Raw genomic sequence first — 20,857 nt, 5'->3', positions numbered from 1 at the left:
TGCCGTTGCTTTCCCGGAGGAAGGAATGAGTGACGACATTTACCCAGAACCACCCGCCACAATGATTTTTGCGCCATCAGCCACTGGGCTCTCAACCCAGAATTCTAAGGGGTGGGGGAGACTGCGGGAACTATGGGATAGCTACGGAATAGCTACCCACAGTGCAACGCTCCGGAAATCGATGCTAGCCTCGGACCATGGATGCACACCACCAAATTAATGTGCTTAGTGTGGCCATGTGCACTTGCCTTTATACAATCTGTTTTATAAAACCAGTTTATGTAAAATCGGAATAATCCCGTAGTGTAGACGTACCCTAAGCCCTGGTCCACACTACAGACTTATGTCGATATAACTACATTGCTCAGTGGTGTGGAAAATCCACACCTCTGAGGGACATATCTATACCAACCTACCCAATGGTCTAGACAGCACTATATTGACAGCAAGCCTTCTCTCGCTGATACAGCTACTGCCTCGCGGGTAGGTAGTGTCTTTGCTAGGTACAGCTGTTCTGCTGCAGTGCTGTAAGTGTAGATAAGCTCTAAGGCATGAAGAGATATACTAGATTGCAAAGCAGATGTCCAGTCAGTATCATGCAGCTCAGTATCAGACTACCACTGAACTAAACATGAGGCAAACTGCATACAGGCTGTCAGGAAAGCTGTGGAACATTGTGCCCTAACACATGGATCAGCAGCAAGTGTCAGGGGCCCAGGTACATGCCAGTATGTAGCACATCATTTCCAGATTTGTACCAGACCACACACATATACTCACTGCATATGGCCACTATATTCCTTTCAAGCTGCTGTAACCTACTTGTCTCTCTAGGGCGTGGGCCGAGGGATGTGCTGGCCGCTGCTTCCAGCAGCTCCTATTGGCCTGGAGCAGCGAATCACGGCCACTGGGAGCAGCAATTGGCCGGACTTGCGACGCGGCAGATAAACAAACTGGCCTGGCCCACCAGGGGCTTTCCCTGCACAAGCAGCATCCCAGGTTTGGGAAACACTGCTCTAGGGACATAGTCTGCATTCATGAGCATGATATCTGAACACCTTGCTAGTCTGCACAGGTGAGGTGGGTATTCCTCTGAACAGGATTCTCCTGTGATGTAATGCCTGTTGGCTGTTACGCTACTTTGCCAGGGGCACATTTCACTGTTTATCACAGTAGTGCTAAGGGGCCTCAATCAGGGATCAAGCTCCCATTGTGCTAGGTGCTGTACAAATGCATAACAAAAACATGCAACTACTCACAATCTAAGGAAAGGAGTCATGATTTTCAGAGGTGCTGCTTTGTACTATCTGTTAGAGAATCCCTTTCGCAGTTATGCAGTGATGTGACAAACCAACATGAAGCTGGTTTTCTCTTGCACTAGACCTTTTTGGGTTCTAGCTGTAGTAACTTTTGGGGCCATTTACTGCATTGCATGGAACCAAAAAAAGCACGTGTCCCTTTATCCTTTTGAAAATTCTTACCTGTGCTATAAGAAGAAATTCAAGTACAGTAGTGCCTTATATTACAACTTAGATTGAGCTGCATTTTCCACTCATTTTAAAGAATATTTGGTACTGCTTCAAATTCAAGTTTTTAAAAAAACCGATAGTATATTCACTGCTGTAGAAGAGTTAAGTACAGATCTGTTTTTGCATGTACCTATTAGGCTCAATAAAATAATAGCTTTCCCTAGAAAAAGTTTGTATTATTTTTAATTACTTTAGTAAAGTTACAAAAAATTGTGTTAAATACGCAGTTGCATATGCATGAAAAATGTTGTGCTTGTGTTAAGCTATTTTTCAATATACCCTCTTGTCTCAGAAACTGTAGAGCACAGGTAGTTAATAGGTGGACCGCGGGTCAAATCTGAAGGGCCAGATGCTTTTGAATGGATCCCAAAATCTTTTTATTTACTTAATATTATCATTATTGTTGCTATTTTTTTATTATTTTCTCTGGAGTCTGGATGTTGACTATACCATGACGAAGAAATTTTGACCTTGACAAAAAATAATTGACAACCCCTGTTGCAGAGGTTTATACATTCTCCTAGCTGTCTATAGTAAGTGCAGTGTCATTTGTCAGTTTTGTTTTGCTCTGTCAATGTGGCACATTGATGAGAACAAAATTAATAAGTTGAACCTTACTTCAAACATAGTGTCTTCACTTATTTTAAAATCAGTGTATTAAGAATTATGTTCCTTCCATTTAGATATAGAATCAGAATTCGCTATGGTAACTACTTTAGAAGATCTTTGTTCTTGTCACATGTTTTTTAAAACTGTAACAGTGACTTGCATTATCTTCTAAGACAGCATGACCTGGAATACAATTTTATGTGTGAGATCACACTGGTTCATAACTGGAGAAGAATGGTAACCATTTGGTATCTTCAATTACTCTATTAGGTGATACTGTCAAGATAAAAAATCACGGGCTCAAACCTTGCCAGCTTTGCAGTTAGTTTGCACCACACTGTCAGGACAACCAGCCCTGTGGGCATTTCCCTAGTGTAGGGTGGTCCTCCAGTGGTGCAGAGCTCATATAATGGCTCCTATGCCACTTCCACAGCCTCTGGCCAGCGAAGTGCATAGGGATAGGGAAAAGGTGTGTGACTAGGTGCTTTGGTGACTCCTGGGTCGCATAATACCCCCTCTTGTGGCAAATGACAATTGACATGATTTCAATCAGCCTGAAGGTCAGCCTAAATTATACCATGGGACCAGCCCAGTTCACATCTGGCTCAGTATCACAGCATGGAAAGAAGGCTTTAAGCCACATTTGGCAGCCCTTCCTGAACCACGCTGTGCATTTTTTGGTTGCAACCAGGGATTTGCCCTCATATATTTAAACAAAATTTGTACCTGTGTTACTAACAGAGATGGCTCCAAGCTATATTATTCAGACTGGTGTGGCTCTCAAGCATCCCAAAATCTGGGGGAATTCTAATGTAGAATTTTGGTTCAGCCCATCATAGAAATGGGACTAACTGCAAAATTCAGATGGACTCACAGATTGCTTATAAATGTGGGAGCATTTGAAGCTAAGATTTTGCACCCCTAGTTATTAATAATACCACAGACAATTACAACAAATCTAAATAATGCTATTTATTTACCTATCTCACAGAACTAGAAGGGACCCTGAAAAGTCATTGAGTCCACCCCCTGCCTTCACTAGCAGGACCAACTACTGATTTTGCCCCAGATCCCTAAGTGGCCCCCTCAAGAATTGAACTCTCAACCCTGAGTTTAGCAGGCTAATGCTCAAACCACTGAGATATCCCCCCACCCATTTCACTAAGCTTGTCCAGAGAAACTGTAACCACCAATTTTCATATAGATTCTACGAAACAAAAGGGGAATATTTAAATGTAATATTTGGGAGGAGGAAAAATTGCTTTTTTTTAATTGATGAAAACATTTACATTCTTATGTATGAATAAACCTTTTTAATACACAAAACTAGAAATTTGTCTCTAAATGATTGGACTTACAAGAAGACTACATATAGTGACCACAGTTAATTGTTAATTTCTGTTACACAATTTTTTGACAATTTGGTGGAAATTCATAGAATGTTATCTCCAGTTTTGAAAATGTATTTTATTACATTAATGATACACAATTTACTGTACAGAATTCCTCTCTGAGTATCCACGGCAGCTGGACTGCTTTATCATACCTATACCACTGATATTTGGCAGTGCAGCAAATATGACCAGAAGCATAGTACATGTGATCTTTTATTTTTTTGAGGGGGGAGGGTTTGTTTTTTATTTTAGATTTTGGTTTTTGTTTTGAATAATTTGAGTGTAGGAGATCAGATTAATGTGTGAATAAATGCAGGTTTTTTACAAGGTGATGGGAATTTGTACCTTCTATTTATACACAGGTAGCAATTTTGCATGAAAACGCGAACTGTTTCTAGAGTGAAGCACTTTAAACATGAGGCCTCAGGTCACTCCATGCAGTCTCATGGGAGTAAAGTTGAACAGATCATTCTGCTTGTCATTATAAGGACTTGCTTTTTGCATTGTCCTGTTACATTTCTGGCAGAGACAGCAGCTCAAACACCTAGCTATTCGTTACCACCATTTTCTCATAACAAGATCAGGTCCAGATCACAAACCCAAGAAAACTCTTCCAGGGCCCCTTTTGGCTCAATGTAACCTTTTAAAAATAACACAAAGGCATGTTTAGCTAACACGATTAAAATAAGATACTCCTGTAATAATTTTACCACAAAAATATACTGGTTGAGTCATTTATCAATACAGAAGGATAAAACTATTCACTGGAAATAATTAGCCTGTTTTCAAATGTGGCTGCCAAAATAGTCTTTCAAAGTCCAATCAGCCAATCATAACTTTTAATTTAACTACAGTAACTTTAATTGGATGAAGATAACAACAGGTGGCTTTTGGGTGGGATACCTACTCCTTTTTCTAAGTTCACAAACTTTTTGCACAGAAGTAGCTTTGTGAATAATATTCAGTTTCCCAAAATCTCATGATGAAACATTATGTGAAACACATGGGCAAAGCACTCTCCAATTTAGTACAGCTCTATTTATCAGACAATTACAATTCTTAAAGGTATATTCTCCCACTAAATCCTCTTTAGCTTCTGAAAAAACACTTAGTAAATACATTGTATCAGATAGGTTTGCTACATCTACCGTCACAATATTATGAATTAAACTCAAGTCAGAGTAAAACAGCAAAAACTACACAAGCCTCAAATTATTGTGATGTCTTTCCCCCTAAATCCTATTTTGACATGGACAGATACTTCCACATTGTGTTGGTAAGTAGAGGAGCTCTGATACTAAAGTGGTAAGGACCATATAAGTACCTTGATAGGTAAGATACAGATAGTAGTAAAGCATCATTGCTAGTAATTTTAAACTCTAGTCTCATTACCTTGACCCATTAATCTGATTTGGGTTACATTCCATCTTGATGGTGACTCTAGCTGGTGGTTGTGATAACCAGTCTTGCTGGGGGACACGCGGACTCATCTTTGATGTCTGCCCATATTCACTGGAAGAGGAGGCAGTCATCTCTGTCTTAGTAAGGTGTTGTGTTCCGTAGGCACACTCAAACAAGGACTGGTCTTCACTTACTACTGATAAAGCTTCCTGAAAACCAAAGCAGAGAAATCAACATGACACTGTGTCAGAGAAGTCATACAGATACTACAAAATCCCTTAAGACAATGAAATAGGTCTCAAAAGTCTTGTGGGATATATACATTAATTGTTTGCATGCTTATTATTATTTATTTGTATTACGGTAGCAGCTATAGGCTAGGGCCCTATTGTGCTAAGCACTGTACAAACCTATAACCAAAAGGCAGTAACTGCCCAGAGAACTTACCTGTTAGATGTTTCCAATCAGGAACTAAAATGCACCATGTTCAAGCTTTATTAACAGTTCAGAAAAAATAACGGAAAGCTAATGACTAAATAGAACACTGCAGAAGTAGCAGTGAACTTAAATCTTTCACTTCCAAGGCTTGAACTTAGAGGCCAGATTCTCAGCTGGCGTAAACTGACATACCCTGCACTGACTTCAACAACTTTATACCAAATTATGATCTGGTCCTTGAAACTTCTACTCTCGGAATCTTGGTGTCTTCGTATCCTGGAATTCTCATATACCATGAATGGACTGGATGGTTTAGGGTACGTGTAATGGAATACTGAGCATTTATCTGTCCAATAGGTCATCAGATCACCTTTGCCCCAGATTAAGTGTCCAAAAGTCATTATTGTCTGCTCTGTTTGGAGGTCTTTCTGAAATGAGTAAATGGTCTCTATTCAGTTGCTATAATGAATTTTTGACATCAGAAAAGCTATCATCACAATTGACAATTTTTTTGGTCTCAGTAGAGTGGCCAAGGATTGGAGATGCCTGGAGAATATACTACATTCTTGCCCTCAAGGTGCTTTCTAGGTCATGATTCAGGCACTGTGATGGAATGAGTGTGGTGGGGAAGCATGCTCTGCCACTGTGCTTTTCAGTAGACAAACAGAGAAGTTCAGTTTCCTGAGTTGTTTAACTAGCATCTTTAAGCAACACTGAATTAACCAAACCTTTAACCCATTTAAAATAAAGAAATTAAAAAGCCATATTTGGAGAAAGGAACAATGAGTACCATGCATTAATTCCCCTATAAGATGAATAAGGTTTGGTTTTGCTGACTCTCTGGGAGTTTCTCTTCCTTCTTGCCTATAGAATTTGAACCAATTTCTTTCCAAGATAATACAGTGACGAGGAGAAGATATATAGCTGGTTCCAACCTCTGTTTCAGGGATCCTGCTCTTCCTATGAGCAGAAACAAAATGCAAGCCAGCCTAGCACTTGTTGCTGGCTGCAGAATAGGTGCTAACCAGCTGGTGGGCTGGACACCACCCCTAAACCACAAACCACACCCACTTGAGGATGTGGCATGTTGACCACCTCATTAGCCATCTCTCCCTCTCAGAACGCTTCCTCAAGCAGTGTGTATAGATCCTACTTTGCTGCATGTGTGGAAGAGGTTCTCTACAGTCTCTTCTCCACTGCGGTGACAGCATGGTTACTGCACCTTTATGGACTGCAACATTCTGGGTGGCAGAGTTCAAAAGATTTGTCATTTTGAAGGCAGCTGCAGCTCTAGTTAGTTGGAGACTGAACCCGGCAATGAAGCAGTGCTGTATGTAGCTTATAAGCTTATCTCTTACTATGCCATTGCAGCTAATGCTGTTACTTCATTTCTTCTTGTTGTTATTATGAACTAATTAAAGTCACTGTAGCTTGGTTAGAATTGGCTGACAAGATTTTGGGAGATATAATAGCAACTTTGTGCACCCATGCAGCCCAGGGCAGGTTTGCACCCTTTAGTGCCAAATTCTGCTCTGGCTGATACAGAACTGAAGGGCGCAGGTATTGCCCAGTGGGTCCTTTGCCCAAGGGATCAATGGTAGACTAGCTTAGGATTCCAGGAAGAGATCCAAGGTACCAAATGGACGTGATTGGGTGGCTGAGCAACACACAACCCCAGCTGACAGCAGCATATGAGCTATCAAGCTAGCAGTTCCCGTCCAATGGGAGTGCGGAGCCAGTGTTCGGGGTAGAAGCAGCGTGCAGAACCCCATGCCTCCCCCAACTAGGAGCTGGATCTGCTGGCCACTTCCAGGGCACAGTGCAGATCCTGGACATGTAGGGACTGGCCTGCCTTAGGTCTGCAGCACCGCCAACTGGACTTTTAATGGCCCAGTCGGTGGTACTGACTGGAGCCTCCAGGGTCACTTTTCGAACAGGTGTTCCAGATGAAAACCAGACACCTGGTGTCATAAACAGATGGTTAAGGGTTAATGCCTCTTTTACCTGTAAAGGGTTAAAAAGTTCACCTAGCCTAGCTAACACCTGACCAGAGGAACCAATGGGGGAACAAGATGTTTCAAAAGGAAGGAGGGAAGTTTTTCCTTTGTTTAGAGTTTAAGTTTCAGCCAGAGAGAAAAAGATCAAGGAACCAGCCTCTTATCAGAGTAGTAAGTTTTAGAAAGGAATAAATAGGTTTATGTTTATTTCTTTGTAACCTGTCTTATGCAATTAGAGGTAGAATCAAATTGGGTATTTGCATATTTTTTGTGTAACTAAATTTGTGCTCAGAGAAACATCCTTTGTGTTTTGAATCTGTTTTCTGTGAGAGTAGCTGGTATGCTAATCTCTCCCAGAGGGTTTTCTTTTACCTTTCTTTTCTTTAATTAAAAGTCTTTTTCTTAATACCTGATTGATTTTTCCTTGTTTTTAGATCCAAGGGGATTGGATCTGGACTCATCAGGGATTGGTGGGGGAAAGGAAGGGGGATGGTTAATTTCTCCTTGTTTTAATATCCAAGGGGTTTGGATCTGTGTTCACCAGGGAATTGGTGAAGTCCCTCAAAACTACCCAGGGAAAAAAGTAGTACTTGGCGGATGGTGGCACCAATACCAGATCTAAGCTGGTAATTAAGCTTAGAAGTGTCCATGCAGATCCTCATATCTGTACCCTAAAGTTCAGAGTGGGGAAGGAACCTTGACACCTGGTCATCTTAATTTCTGCTGGGAAAGTCTGTGGAGGGCTCCAGCCTACATACTGTTCCTAGAGTGTGGGTTATCTGCTGGGGCCTTCTGCCCTCAAAGCCTGGCTCCACAGAGGTTGGGCCTGAGGGAGGGCTGAGGGAAAAAGGTTGTGATGTCCCTTAATGCTGATGCTGAGTCAGTTACTAAATTAGCTAGGGATCCTTAAATCCAAGTTTTTCTATTTTCATATAACAAGATTTAAAGTAACAAAGTTACTTGGGGGAAAAAATATTTTGTTTTACAAAGTTCTGGGTAATTTTCCATGAAAATACACACACCCCTGACCACGTACCCGCAGCACTGAACGGACTGACATCCAGTGTCTGAGACTCTTTTCTACCCGTTTCTTTCGCCTCTGCTCCACTGAGCAGTCAGTACAGGGACTAAATAAGAATAACACATTATGTAATGTTAACTTTGGCAATACTGATTGCCATAAATATGTATAAGAAAGTGTGAATTATACAAGAGAAAGCAGAAGCAAAATTGCAAATATGGCAAGCCAGGATGTTATTATATATTGCTTACAGATTAAGCTGTCTTCAGAAGTGGCATCAAAATGCCACTCATTGATTTTATTTACTTAATCTCCCACCCACAATTGAATAAAAAACATGATTTATTCAGCATTAAAACAAAACCTGGCTTAAAATAACATAAATGAAGACAATTTTGGGCTAACTATAGAAAACAAATGGAGATTGTAAGAGATGAGATTTACTAAATTTGCATATATTGGGATAAATAAGTGTAAAACAATAGTATCTGCCTCACATCTTAATTACATTTTAATATGTTATCAATGCACAATCTAACACATTATATCATACAAAGGGAAAAAAAGTACATATATTTTAACTTTGTGTGCAGGTTATACTGACCACCAGAAAGACTATGCCAATTAGTTAGGATTACAGTGGATAATTGAGAGACTGTGACAGAAAAACCAAACCCAGGAGACTGAGTCTAGCTTCATATGTCAAGAAAATATTCAATTATAGATGATTTCCAAGGAAAACACGCACAACTCACTATAGGAATTCCTCATCTAATTTAGTAGTCTATACCCTATTTTGTGATTTAGCAGCCATTACGTTTGTATAGGGCTATGGAGGCAATGTTGGAATATCTGTGCATCTGTCATCTTCTGAGACTGGTTGCTGGGTTAACTGATGTGGAGGGCTTTCAGGCAGAGTGAACTCTCCGTTACAACTATTCAACCTTTACTGGCTCCCTTGATGTTTTCCTATTGAGCCCTGGGTGACACCGCATGTCTCCTCTCTCCATTGGGAAGGATGTAGGGACACAGGGTGGACAACAGAGTCAGTCTTATTTCATCTCTGAGCCAGAATAAGTTGCAGTGGTTGACAAAGCATTTCCGTGAGTCTGTGGAGTCAACATATGTAAAAGCATGACCTAAACCAGACTGTCCTTACTTCCTCCATGACTCATCATCCTTCTCCAGCACATCAGTGGGGCCAGGATTTCACCCCAGAGGTCGATGGGAATTTTGCCATTGACTTCAGTGGGGCTTGGATTTCATCTCTGGAAATATGCAATATGCTTAACTGCCATTCCACAACTCCTCCCGTCATGCAATCATACTCTCTGCCATCTGCTTCTTTTCAAAGTACAGTGGCTGCAATTGAAATTTCATGATGTGTCAACAGCTACCACACAATTATATCTGAGACTACCACAGCTTTTCCCTGTACTTTAAGTAGAAGATACCTGTGGTACATGTGTGGGCACTGTGTGGTGAGAATTGGCAAATACTGATTTTTTAATGGCTTTTGTTGTAAGCTTAAAGCCTATGGTGGTTTGAGCAATTAATGGCCAATCCTAGATACTGCAAAGATGAAGCAATACCTAACAATTTAACGATGGATCACAATAATAAGAGAGACAGTCTCATATTAAAGACAAATATTTGTACTGTAGGAAAATACAAAAATTATATTAAGAAATATGGAAATTGTCTCTTGATTACATAAAATCTTCTGATTCAATAAGCAATATGGTATATAAAAACAGATGGTAAATAGCCTTCAACGCTTCCTCCTACACTTCTGCCCATACTATCTATCCTTGATTTCTCTCTATTGACTAAGACGGTGATTCTGAATTTTTATGTTTTCTCCATTTGTAACAAGCTCTATATAAATGACCAAATGATAGTCATTAAAACATTATTCACTAATTCCTTCATCAATTGTCAAAGAAGTTATTTGGGAACAGACTTTTTATTACTTAATCAGGTCTAAACTGGAATGAGTAAAAATGACTTTCATATGCCATTTACCTCAATCATGAAGGCCAGGAAAGGAACAGTCTAACTGCAATTTCTCATATTTAATATATTTGACATAACACACTTTGTCATTATTTTGCAAATACAAATGTAAAGTAAAAAACTTTAATAATTTTTTACATTTAAAATTTTAAAGAGTAATGTAAATAATTTCACTGTAGACTAGACTGTATAATCTTGCTTATATTGGTAAGCACTTACTCACACAAGTAGCCCTATTGCAGTCAGATGTATGTGCTCATCAATGTGAATAATAGTTGCATGATCTAGTCTTACATGTATTAATACTGTAATCGATCAACAAAATGTAATTTTGCATATGAATGTCAGTTATATTTCTATTAAATATTTGCATTGCTCCTTTTCATGCTAATTTTTTTTTCATACCCAACCAGTTTAGTAGCTTCAAGTAGGTCAGTGGGATAAAGCAAAGTAAATATTAATATATTAGTAAACAGACCCATTAATAGACTTCCTTTAAACTTGCCAAGTTTTGTACCCTTATGGGAACAGCTACAGTAATGGATGGATCATCTTCCTGGATTTCATGACACCTCAGAAGTTAAAGCTTTCAATTCCAGTAACTAGTGGTTGACATGACACGGCATGAAGAGACACATGCTACCATGGCAGACAGGAAAGATTATTCACATATGTGCATGAAATATAATGCTTTGATAAATTATGAAAAATAAAATTCATATTAGACAAATATTTTCAATTTTTTGGGCATAAATTTCTTTGAGAGTATCACCAGCCCAAAAGAAAATACATTTTTCACAGAGAGTTTTTTTCCCCTCCTACTCCACGATACTTGGCTTCTTGCTTTTCCCTTGGACTTTTTGTTCCAGTGATAAAAGCACTAAAAGTTTTTTCGTATTTGTATTTGGGTTTGGTTTATACTTTGCTGATAAGTGAAAAAGAAAGAATAACAGACTGACAAACAACTATAACAATAGATACAGTAATGGCTTTAAAATAGGATAAAATAATTAGGACAAATGTTTATTTAATCAAATGCATGATTACTTGGCCTGGAAAATAGAATATTCAGGACAAATGACTGAGATGCTCTACATTATGAAGGGTATATACAACCTGATCAATTCCTTCTTTTACTCCAATCTCAAACATTGAGGACACAGTGAAAGAATTTAGAACCAAGAGAAGAATATACTTCTTAATGTAGTATACCATTAACCAGTGTAATCTACTAATGCAGGAGATTACTGAAAAATATACTGTAGCAGGATGTTAAATGAATTTTGATAATGTTATGAAATAATGGTATTATCTTTATTCCAGGTACAGAACATACACCTCTTTGTTTGAGACTCATTTATGCAGTCTGCTCCCATATCATCATATGATAGACTGTTCAACATTCCAATAACATACTAAGGGCCCAGTCCAGCTCCTATTGAAGTCAGCTGTAAACTTTCCATTCACTTTGATAGGAGTTGGATCAGACATAAGAAAAGGAATTCTTAATATTTAGTTTCACTCTTTCCTCCCATTTTTTCAAAATATGGCCATGATTCGGACCCTCTTTATTACAGGTAGAACAGATATCCTAGATCTTTTTTATTCCCTTTAACTATCTGAAATCTGTAACGAGATGATTTCCCAGTCTCCTTATGTCCCAGAAGAAATGTATTAAATCGTTTGAGCCTTTTCTTGCAAAACAGACCTCCAGTACCACAAATGAATATGTTGCCCTCCACTGTACTTTCTCAATAACCTGGTTATCATTTCTTAAAAGTATATCTGCAAAATGTAAATAATATTCCAAGTGCAGCCTTTTTTAGCCCCTTAAATAAAGGAACTTAGTTCTTTTGTTTTTAAATGTATTGACTTAAATACATAAACTTTTCATGGCCCTATTTTCATGATATTCCTCATCATCGCTATCAGTTCCTTTTCCCCTCATCCAACTTGAATCTATATTATAATGCTTATTTACCTGGATATTCTCAGATGCATAAGCTTATATTTCCCAATGTTGGAAATCATTTCCCTTGCTTATCTAAACACTACAGTTGGAAAATGGACTTTCTGTTTTGCAGGAAATTCTGACATTTAAAAAAAATTTTTGTTCTGAATCGGAACAAAAATAGTTGCAATATTAATTTTTTTCACAAAATGGAAATTCCGGAAAAGTGACAGAGATCTAAATTATTTGTTCCAATAATGTCAAAATGTTTTATTTTGACAATGTCAAAGTATTATGAGACAATAGAAAATATTATATATACAGAATATCAAACAGAATATACGAATATAGTATAGTATTAAAATTAGTTTTTTAATATAATGTACCATTCTAAGCTAAATGAATCAAAATAATAAAATCAATATGAAACATTTCATCTATCAAAACTAAATATTTTGTCACTATTAACATGAAAAAGTTGAAATGATTTGATTTGACATTTTCCCAATAAAAATGTCACTATTGACATGATCTGGAGAAATGGAAAACTGGTCTGTCAAAAATGTCTTGACCAGCTCTGCTAAATACTTCCTGTTGTTCCACTCTTCAATGTACTAATGTTCTTGCTTATATTTTACAACAACATCTGAAGATTTGGACAATTGTTTCTATAGCTCCATTTTTCATGTACTAATGAACACGCTAAGTAGGCTTTGTCCCTGCACTTCACCTTATGAAACCCCATGTTTGCATCTTCTCTCCATTCCCCCATCCATCTGTCTATCTAGTAGAATTTATAGCTGGTTTAGGTACAATAGTGATAAATGATGTATATGAATTCAAAAACATACAGATGTATGTGAAGAGTTATGGGATGTATGTGAAGAGTTAGTTCTTCTTGCTTGAATGTTTAAAAGGATCTAAAAAGGAACCTTCCAAACCTTTCCAAAAGAATCTTCATGTTCAAGAGTAGGGCTGCCCGGGTGTGGGGGGAGAAGTGGGGCAATTTGCCCCAGGCCCCACAGGGGCCCCCACGAGAGTTTTTTGGGGCCCCTGGAACAGGGTCCTTCACTCGCACTGGGGGCTCCGGAAAACTCGTGGGGCCCGGGCTTCCGGAGCTTCTTCCGCTCCGGGTCTTCAGCAGCAATTCGGCGGCAGGTGGTCCTTCCGCTCCGGGACCCGCTGTCAAAGTGTCCCGAAGACCAGTGGCAGGGGGTCCTTCCAACCCGGGACCCGCCGCCCAGGTGCTGTGTCTTCGGTGGCAATTTGGCGACAGGGGCCCCTCGCTGCCAAAGACCTCAGGCCCCCTGAATCCTCTGGGCAGCCTTGTTCAAGAGCCAGACAGCAATAAGAGATTTCCAGCCAGCCAATCTCTATCTTCCCAATGCTTAGTGAAAACATTTTTAAATGTTGGGGCAGACACTCAGCTACTGTAAATTGGTATTACTCCACTGATTTCAAAGGAGTTACATCCATTTAACCTGAATGTCTGGCCCATAATGAGTAAAATATCAGTTTTCTGAATCAAAAGTCATTGCATGAAACTGTGGTCATAAAAATGAGTCAAATAAAGATCAGACCATGCTAGGATAAGAGCACACAGTACAGACTAATGTAACCATTTCAGGTGATTTTTAGCAAAGTTTTCAGAAATTCATCACTCCATCTTGCTACTTTTATTGTGTTCATTTACGTACGTTCTTTTTTAAAAAGTTTATTCCACAGCTTTAGGAAGTAGCTCTCTGGGTAGTAAAGCTTCATCTCAAACAGGCTAAAGAATGTCATTTCTACATTGCAACAGATTTCATAGGTGGGGCCAGTGGCCAGACAGTCAATGATAGCTCACAGAACATTGGGCAATCCTTCAGGCTGACAACTCCACACTATTCAGGTCTGAAACATGCAACACAGGGCGCTGGAGTAGGGCCCTGTGTGGGACTATATTTTTAATCTCACTTCTGTCCCGCCCTGCAATACCCACTCCCACTCACTACTGCATTGTTTCTTGCATTTTTATCCCGCTCCCACCCACAAAAATCTTAGATCCTGCAAGATTCCCCCCATGCTGCTTTAAAACAAAACAAAAGAGGTTGGTTAATATATATATAAATTTTACCACTGAAAGAATAAAACAAATCTTGCTTAAACTACGTAAAAATTCCTGTTATAATAGACATCAAATCTCTTTCTAGCCCTTACTTAAATTTAAGCATTAAAACCTTTATTTAAAAAAAAAAAAAGAAAAATTGCTTTACATTGCTGAAATTATATTTATGACAAACTGATGAGAGATTTAATGTTTTCCCGCAATTTCCCACAGTCTGTTTTTTTGCCCACCCAATCCTGCCCACAGCAGAATACATTTTACCTGATCCCTCTATTATGGCAGTGGGGCCTGTGGGACCCGCAGGATCCTAGTCCCACTGCAGGGCTCTACACATGCTGAGGTTAAACTGTTGAAGGAGTTTCAGCCCAAACTTGCAGCCTAGTTTATAGCCAAATCTTTGAGCCTTGAATTCATTGTATCAGGCAATAGTAAGTGAAACGAAAGTGTAATGATTAATGCTGAAACCTTGCTACAGCTTATTAGACCATGCCATTCTTATAACTCTATTCTGACCATCCTCAAAAGAAGCATCATCAATAGATACACAATAGGCTGTAAGGAATATGTTGGAAAAAGTTACAACCTAAAATGCAGCCACCTGCTTCAGGAGTTGCAGCACACATCTGGAATGTGTTTTACCCATACATCTCTGAGACATGGATTCATTAGATCAGACTGAAATCTGCCGATTATATTCATGAGAGAGTTCAGGAACAACAAAAAGCCTTGGCTAGTACAAGATAAATGTCATCCTCACCTCCACCCATGAGAATCTTATTACCAGTTCAGTTAACATCCTCTATCCATCTGAAAAGGGCACTTGGGACGTCAACGGTAATCCAAGTAAAGACCTGGTGCTGCCATTTATCTAATATCTTGACCTCTTGCTGGGAAAAATACAAAGGATATTTTGAAAGCAAGGGAGAGACACTGCTACAGTCCCACTTGTAAATAATAATAATGATAATAATAAAATCTAATCCTAAATCAAAACAAGTTTATAAAATTGAAGGCCAGATTTATCGAAGAGAAAAAGCCCTGGGCAGCTGAGGTCTGATCCTGCAGCCCTAATTACGTGAGTCATTCTTTTGACTTCACTGAAACTAAGATTCTGGATAAGGGCTGAAAGACTAAACCGAGAGGTTTTATATTTTGTATTGTAATGAAAATATTTTTTCTAATTACTAGAAATGCACAAAGCTTCAGTATAAATTATCAGGGAATTTTACTGTATAGCATATCATTTCCAGAACATCAGCAAGCCCCATTTTTGCCAAGGAGACTGCTACACATGCTTTTGTCTTAACATTTTGTCCATGAGATAAGATTTATAGCATCAGGCATTCATCTATAGATCTCAAAGTTCTTTACAAAGGAAGACAAATATCATTGATACCCATTTCAGAGGTGGGGAAACTGAGGTATAGTGACCAAGAATCTGGGACTAGATGCTAGGTCTTTCTGATTCCTAGCTTAGTTCCCTCTATTGGGCCATTCTGTCTCCAGTGCATAGAAATAACAATATAACATCCAGAAGATTTGTGGACAAATCATCTCCATAGATCAGAAAGTCTAAATGATTGCCTGACTTAAAGACCTCCCATTTCATAGTGCAGTGTTCCACAAACCACCTAAGAATAATTTTATGTAACATTTAAATTTTTAAAAACTAAGGTCCCAGACAAGAATTAAATGATGGAAACAGAAAAACCATTTCACTTATGCCATGCTCATCATACAACATAAACACTGTCTCATAAAAACAGTGTACAGCGTTGTTATGTTTTCTTATAAGGTCATACAACAGTCTTGTTCAGCTACAAAGATTAAAGCCCCAGTCCTGCAACAGGTTTAGGATGGGTAAACACTTGTACAGCACAATTGATCTCTTAGCATGATTTCAATAGGGTACCCAAGGGAACAGGGTTCTGCTTACACCGAGCAAGTGGCAGGATCATAGCACAAGGCATTTCATTAGGTCTCTGATAGGGAGCTGACCTCAGAATTCACAAGATCAGGGAACAGGCATCCCATGATAAAACAAGACATTCTTCCAGCTATGCACAGGTGGATCTAGCACCTTTATTTCTTCCACACAAACAGCAAGGTCTATTGGTCAATCCTTAATGGCTCAGATAGCTCTAACCTTCATGTATTAGTTGGCCACTTTGCTATTCAAACAAGTGGCACACTGCGGCTTGTGACTGGCTCAAGCTTGCAGTAGTTCCATCATTATCTTAACTACATAAAATCTCTAAAGAGGGCAAAGGTTTCTGGCCTTGTGCACTGATGTCTATGAGCACAAACATATTTCCTATACAAAAAAAAATTGATGATTATTGAGCTATTCTGGCCAAATATCAATGACATGAAAATGACTGAGTATTCAGATGTTGTCTGCTCATCCAATTACATGATATTTCCAGAATAAGAACTAAAAAGTATAGAATACAGCAGAGAAATTAGGGGCAGGTCTTATCTTATTACCATGGATTATAATAGTTATAAAGATACTAAACAGAAAAATTAAAGATAAACACCTCAGATACTGAACAGAAAAATTAGAGTGAGATTTTCAAAGGCAAAATGAGAATTAGATGCACAACTTCTATGACTTCCAATGTGTGTTAGGCACCTAACAAGTTTTTGTGCCTTTGAAAATCTGTCCTTTATGGAACAGAAAGCCTAAAATCAATGTAGTTACACTGGTTTAAATCTGGAACAACACAATGATCAATCAGGCCCAGAATATTTATCACTAAACAATCAGGTCCAGACAAACTCAAGTGCCAAAAAATACAATTGTATTCTTCAGTAGTCCCATTGTATATTGTATATGTAACATTAAAGAATATCACACTTTGAATGTTTATTTTAGGACTTCCATACTGTAAAACACTGTAACACTGAGGCATGTAGGGCTATTTCTTTAAGTGATTTAAATGGATTCCTATATTCCTTTTCATTCTGATATTATTCTCAGCTATGAACTTTGAAAGCCATCAAACTATTTTACTCTTCAGTTTTGTTGATAACTTTAGGGACTCAAAAAAAGCTAAAGAACTGAGAGTACTTGGATCAAAAACTCCTTTTAATCTGTCGGACCAGTGCCAGCACGCTGCTTGTCCTGCACTACTCCAGCATTGGACCTTATCAATCTGAAAGAGCCTTCTACTTTGTTAAAAGTGCAAACATCTGTTTTTGTCTCAGTCTTCTTTCAAGCAAAGATTTGTTTGGCGAAATGGGTGGCAGGTTTGTAAAGTGGGCCACAGCCCAAAAGGAAATGAGCTGAGGCTGCATGCCACTCTTGCTAAGAACTTTCCTTGCTATTAGATCAAAATGACACTGTAAAATTTAGTCTCGCAGCCAAAATAGCTGCCCCACCCTATACACAGACAGCATTCTAGTCTTACAGTTCTATTCTTTTGGTGTGTCTATACTGCATCCTTGAAATAACAGGTAGCCTCAACAACCTAAATACCATGTCTTAAAGAATTGTTTTATCAAAGCTACTCATCTCAATATGGAATTACAGTTTGTATGTGAATGCAGTTTGAGTCGTTGTGGTTTTGGATTTGCAATTTATTTACCCCGGAAATCTCAAAACAAAGACATCATGTGATTTCTTCTATCTTATTTAAGATTCCAATGAAGCTGATTAAGTGAGGAGGGGTTCCAGAGACATGCTCAAAGTTACATAAGATTGCAAACATTAACAACTCTTCTTCCCACCACTTAACCATAACCTACGACCACTTATTATACCCACAATGGATGGGATTCACAAAGGGACTTAGGGGCTGCAATGCTGAGCATCATAGTGCCTACTTGTAGGTAACTAGAAAATCACAGGAACAACACTGTGATCCACAAAGGCTGAGTTAGGTGCGTATAGGGTCCCTATACACTGAATGGGGAGAGGTAGGCACCTTAGAATGTGATCTACAAAAGCCAGTATGCTAGGTGGGGGCTGCCTAAGGTAGCCAATGGTAGATGTCAATGAGAGGAGTGTGAGCTAAGCCCTGCCCCTCTCTCAGAGATAGGTTTCTAAGTGTGGGCTGCAGGGAGGCACCTAGCTCTGCTTAGTGATCCACAAATGGAAACCAGCTTGGAGTCGGAAAGATTAGGTGCCTCAGCAGTTTCTTGTAGGAATGGGTTAGATGTCTGCCTCACTCTGCACAAAATGGCCAGAAGAGGAGTAGGTGGTGCCTACCTTATAACTTTTAGCCAATGACTATTCAGGTATTTATCCAAAGTGAAACAATCATTAGGCCACAGAGAGAGAGAAAGACTCTGTCATTCAGTAGATGGGAGAGAGAGATGGGAGACCTTGGGAGCCAATCCTTGCTGCAATCACTCTTTCATTATTTATGGAACAGCTTCAACAAGAGAGATGGAGCAAGCCCTAGAACAGATCATCTCATAGCTTAGTGGTTAAAGCACCTGCCTCAGAGAAGGAAGACCCATGTTCAAGTCATTTATCCCCTTCTGGCAGAGAGGGGAAGAATTGAACCTGGGTCTCTCCCATGCCTAGGGAGTGAGGTGGGCACTTCCCTCTGTAGTCAAATTTTGAATTGGACCGGATCTGGTAGGGAGCCTCTGAGCACGCCTACTGGATTGGAGATCCTTAGGCAGCTGTCTATTTTCCCCAGTTCATGACCATTCTGGGCATTAGGTAGGAGATGTGTGACCAGATACCTAGAGGGAGAGAGCAGTGCACTTACCTGGGGCAGAAACACAGATGCCAAGGGAAATTTTACCCTGAAAAATTAGGCACCAAGTGAATTTAGGCACCTGCAAGGTTTGGTGAGAGTTTTGTGGATTGCAGTAGAGCTACCACTGGGACACACCATCCTAGACCAGCAATGGGGAAATCACACACAACACTTGCAAAGGGAGGTATAGTAATGGCCCTGAAGTATTCTCTAAAACCAGAATGAATTTTTTAAGTGGGCCCCCTGTATATGTGCACTATGACTTCCTGTCATGACAGCTTTTACAGTGTATAGCCTAACATACCTTTCTACAATAGTTTGTAATCAATATCTCAATTTGTACTTAAGTACATTTTAATTTTTTCTTTTGCTCTGATCAAATGAATATCAAGTTCAATGCTATAACAGTAAGGCCCTGATTCAGCCACAAACACAGTTAAGTCCCAATAGGACTTCAGCACATGCATCAAGCTAAGCAAATGCTTAATAGTTTTGTTGAATAGGTATAGATTTATGCATGTGTTTAACTTTAAGAAGTGCTTTGTTGAATCAGGTCTTTGGTTCAGTGCAAACAATTTTTTATTAAATGTAGCCAGAGTACAATTAGAGAGTTATCTAAAGGATACAACTGGGTCAGATCAAGTATTACATACACCTCTACCCCAATATAACACTGTCCTCGGGAGCCAAAAAATCTTACCGTGTTATAGGTGAAACCGTGTTATATCAAACTTGCTTGATCCGCTGGAGTGTGCAGCCCCGCCCCTCTGGAGTGCTGCTTTACCATGTTATATTGGAATTCATGCTATATCGGGTAGCAATATATCGGAGTAGAGGTGTATATGACTAATTAAAGAGATCTGACTTATAATATATCACAGTATACATGTAAAAGAAAGAAAACATATGTGCAGATGATCACTGCACCAAAAATGGATATGAATAAACCTCAGCAAGCTGTGCAGATTTGTATCCATAGCAGATTTAGACAAGCATAGATTAGTTGAGCTTCTGATGCTTGATATAGTCAGTTCAATTAGAAGAATCGTCTGCACTTCTGCTTCAGGACGTCTTACCATTGCAACATCACTAACCTCTATAGTCAACAGAAAGGACTATGTACTGCTTTAGACTGACATCAGCGATTTAGTTGTGGAATGAGGGCAATACATAGCCCAGAGCATTTAGATATTTATATTAGAGTAGGAAACAGTAAAGGTGCTTCCCCCTCCCCCACCACACACAACTCAGGGCCCAATGAAGACATTAGAAATGTAGTAAAACTAGATACTATTAGTCATTTGAATGTGAAATGAAGCAGTATTCATACAAAGCTTAAGATACTTCAAAAGAAAATACTCTGATTTGTTTATCTTCCACTTGTTTTTATAAATGCCACAGAAAATATTGTATGTTATACATTAAAACATACATCTGGGAGGAATGCAATCAGTTGCTCTTTTATTGTTTCCCCAAACAAACCCATTTCCTACAAGCTGTTCTCATATCTTTTGTGCCATATCCAACTTCCCAGAAAAACAGCAGGAAAACAAAGTGTGAACTCAAAACAACCCATTTCCACAGAACAATGCATTATACCAAGATGAGAGGGGGAAAATAAAACAAAAACAAAGCAAAACAAAAACCCTGCTGTCCCACCAAGGGACTTGAAGAAAAAA

General features: G+C 39.0%; 1 protein-coding gene across 6 annotated transcripts in view; it reads right to left on the bottom strand.

Annotated features, from left to right (window-relative positions):
- Positions 1–20,857, bottom strand: part of ERG (ETS transcription factor ERG) — a 204,136-nt gene that overhangs the window by 41,524 nt on the left and 141,755 nt on the right. For 4 of the 6 annotated variants that reach the window (XM_030577732.1, XM_030577692.1, XM_030577711.1 and 1 more), the window contains one exon: positions 4,925–5,142. In XM_030577732.1, the coding sequence (XP_030433592.1) occupies positions 4,925–5,142 (218 nt within the window). Of the gene's footprint in view, positions 1–4,924; positions 5,143–9,548; positions 9,603–14,928; positions 14,933–20,857 lie in introns of those variants that run through there. The other 2 variants (XM_030577740.1, XM_030577721.1) reach the window with 2 other exon arrangements.

The sequence above is a fragment of the Gopherus evgoodei genome, chromosome 1, assembly GCF_007399415.2.
Source record: "Gopherus evgoodei ecotype Sinaloan lineage chromosome 1, rGopEvg1_v1.p, whole genome shotgun sequence".
In the NCBI taxonomy this organism is placed as follows: domain Eukaryota; kingdom Metazoa; phylum Chordata; order Testudines; family Testudinidae; genus Gopherus; species Gopherus evgoodei.
Note: the sequence above shows the minus strand (reverse complement) of the source record. Positions and strands in the feature narration are given on the sequence as shown.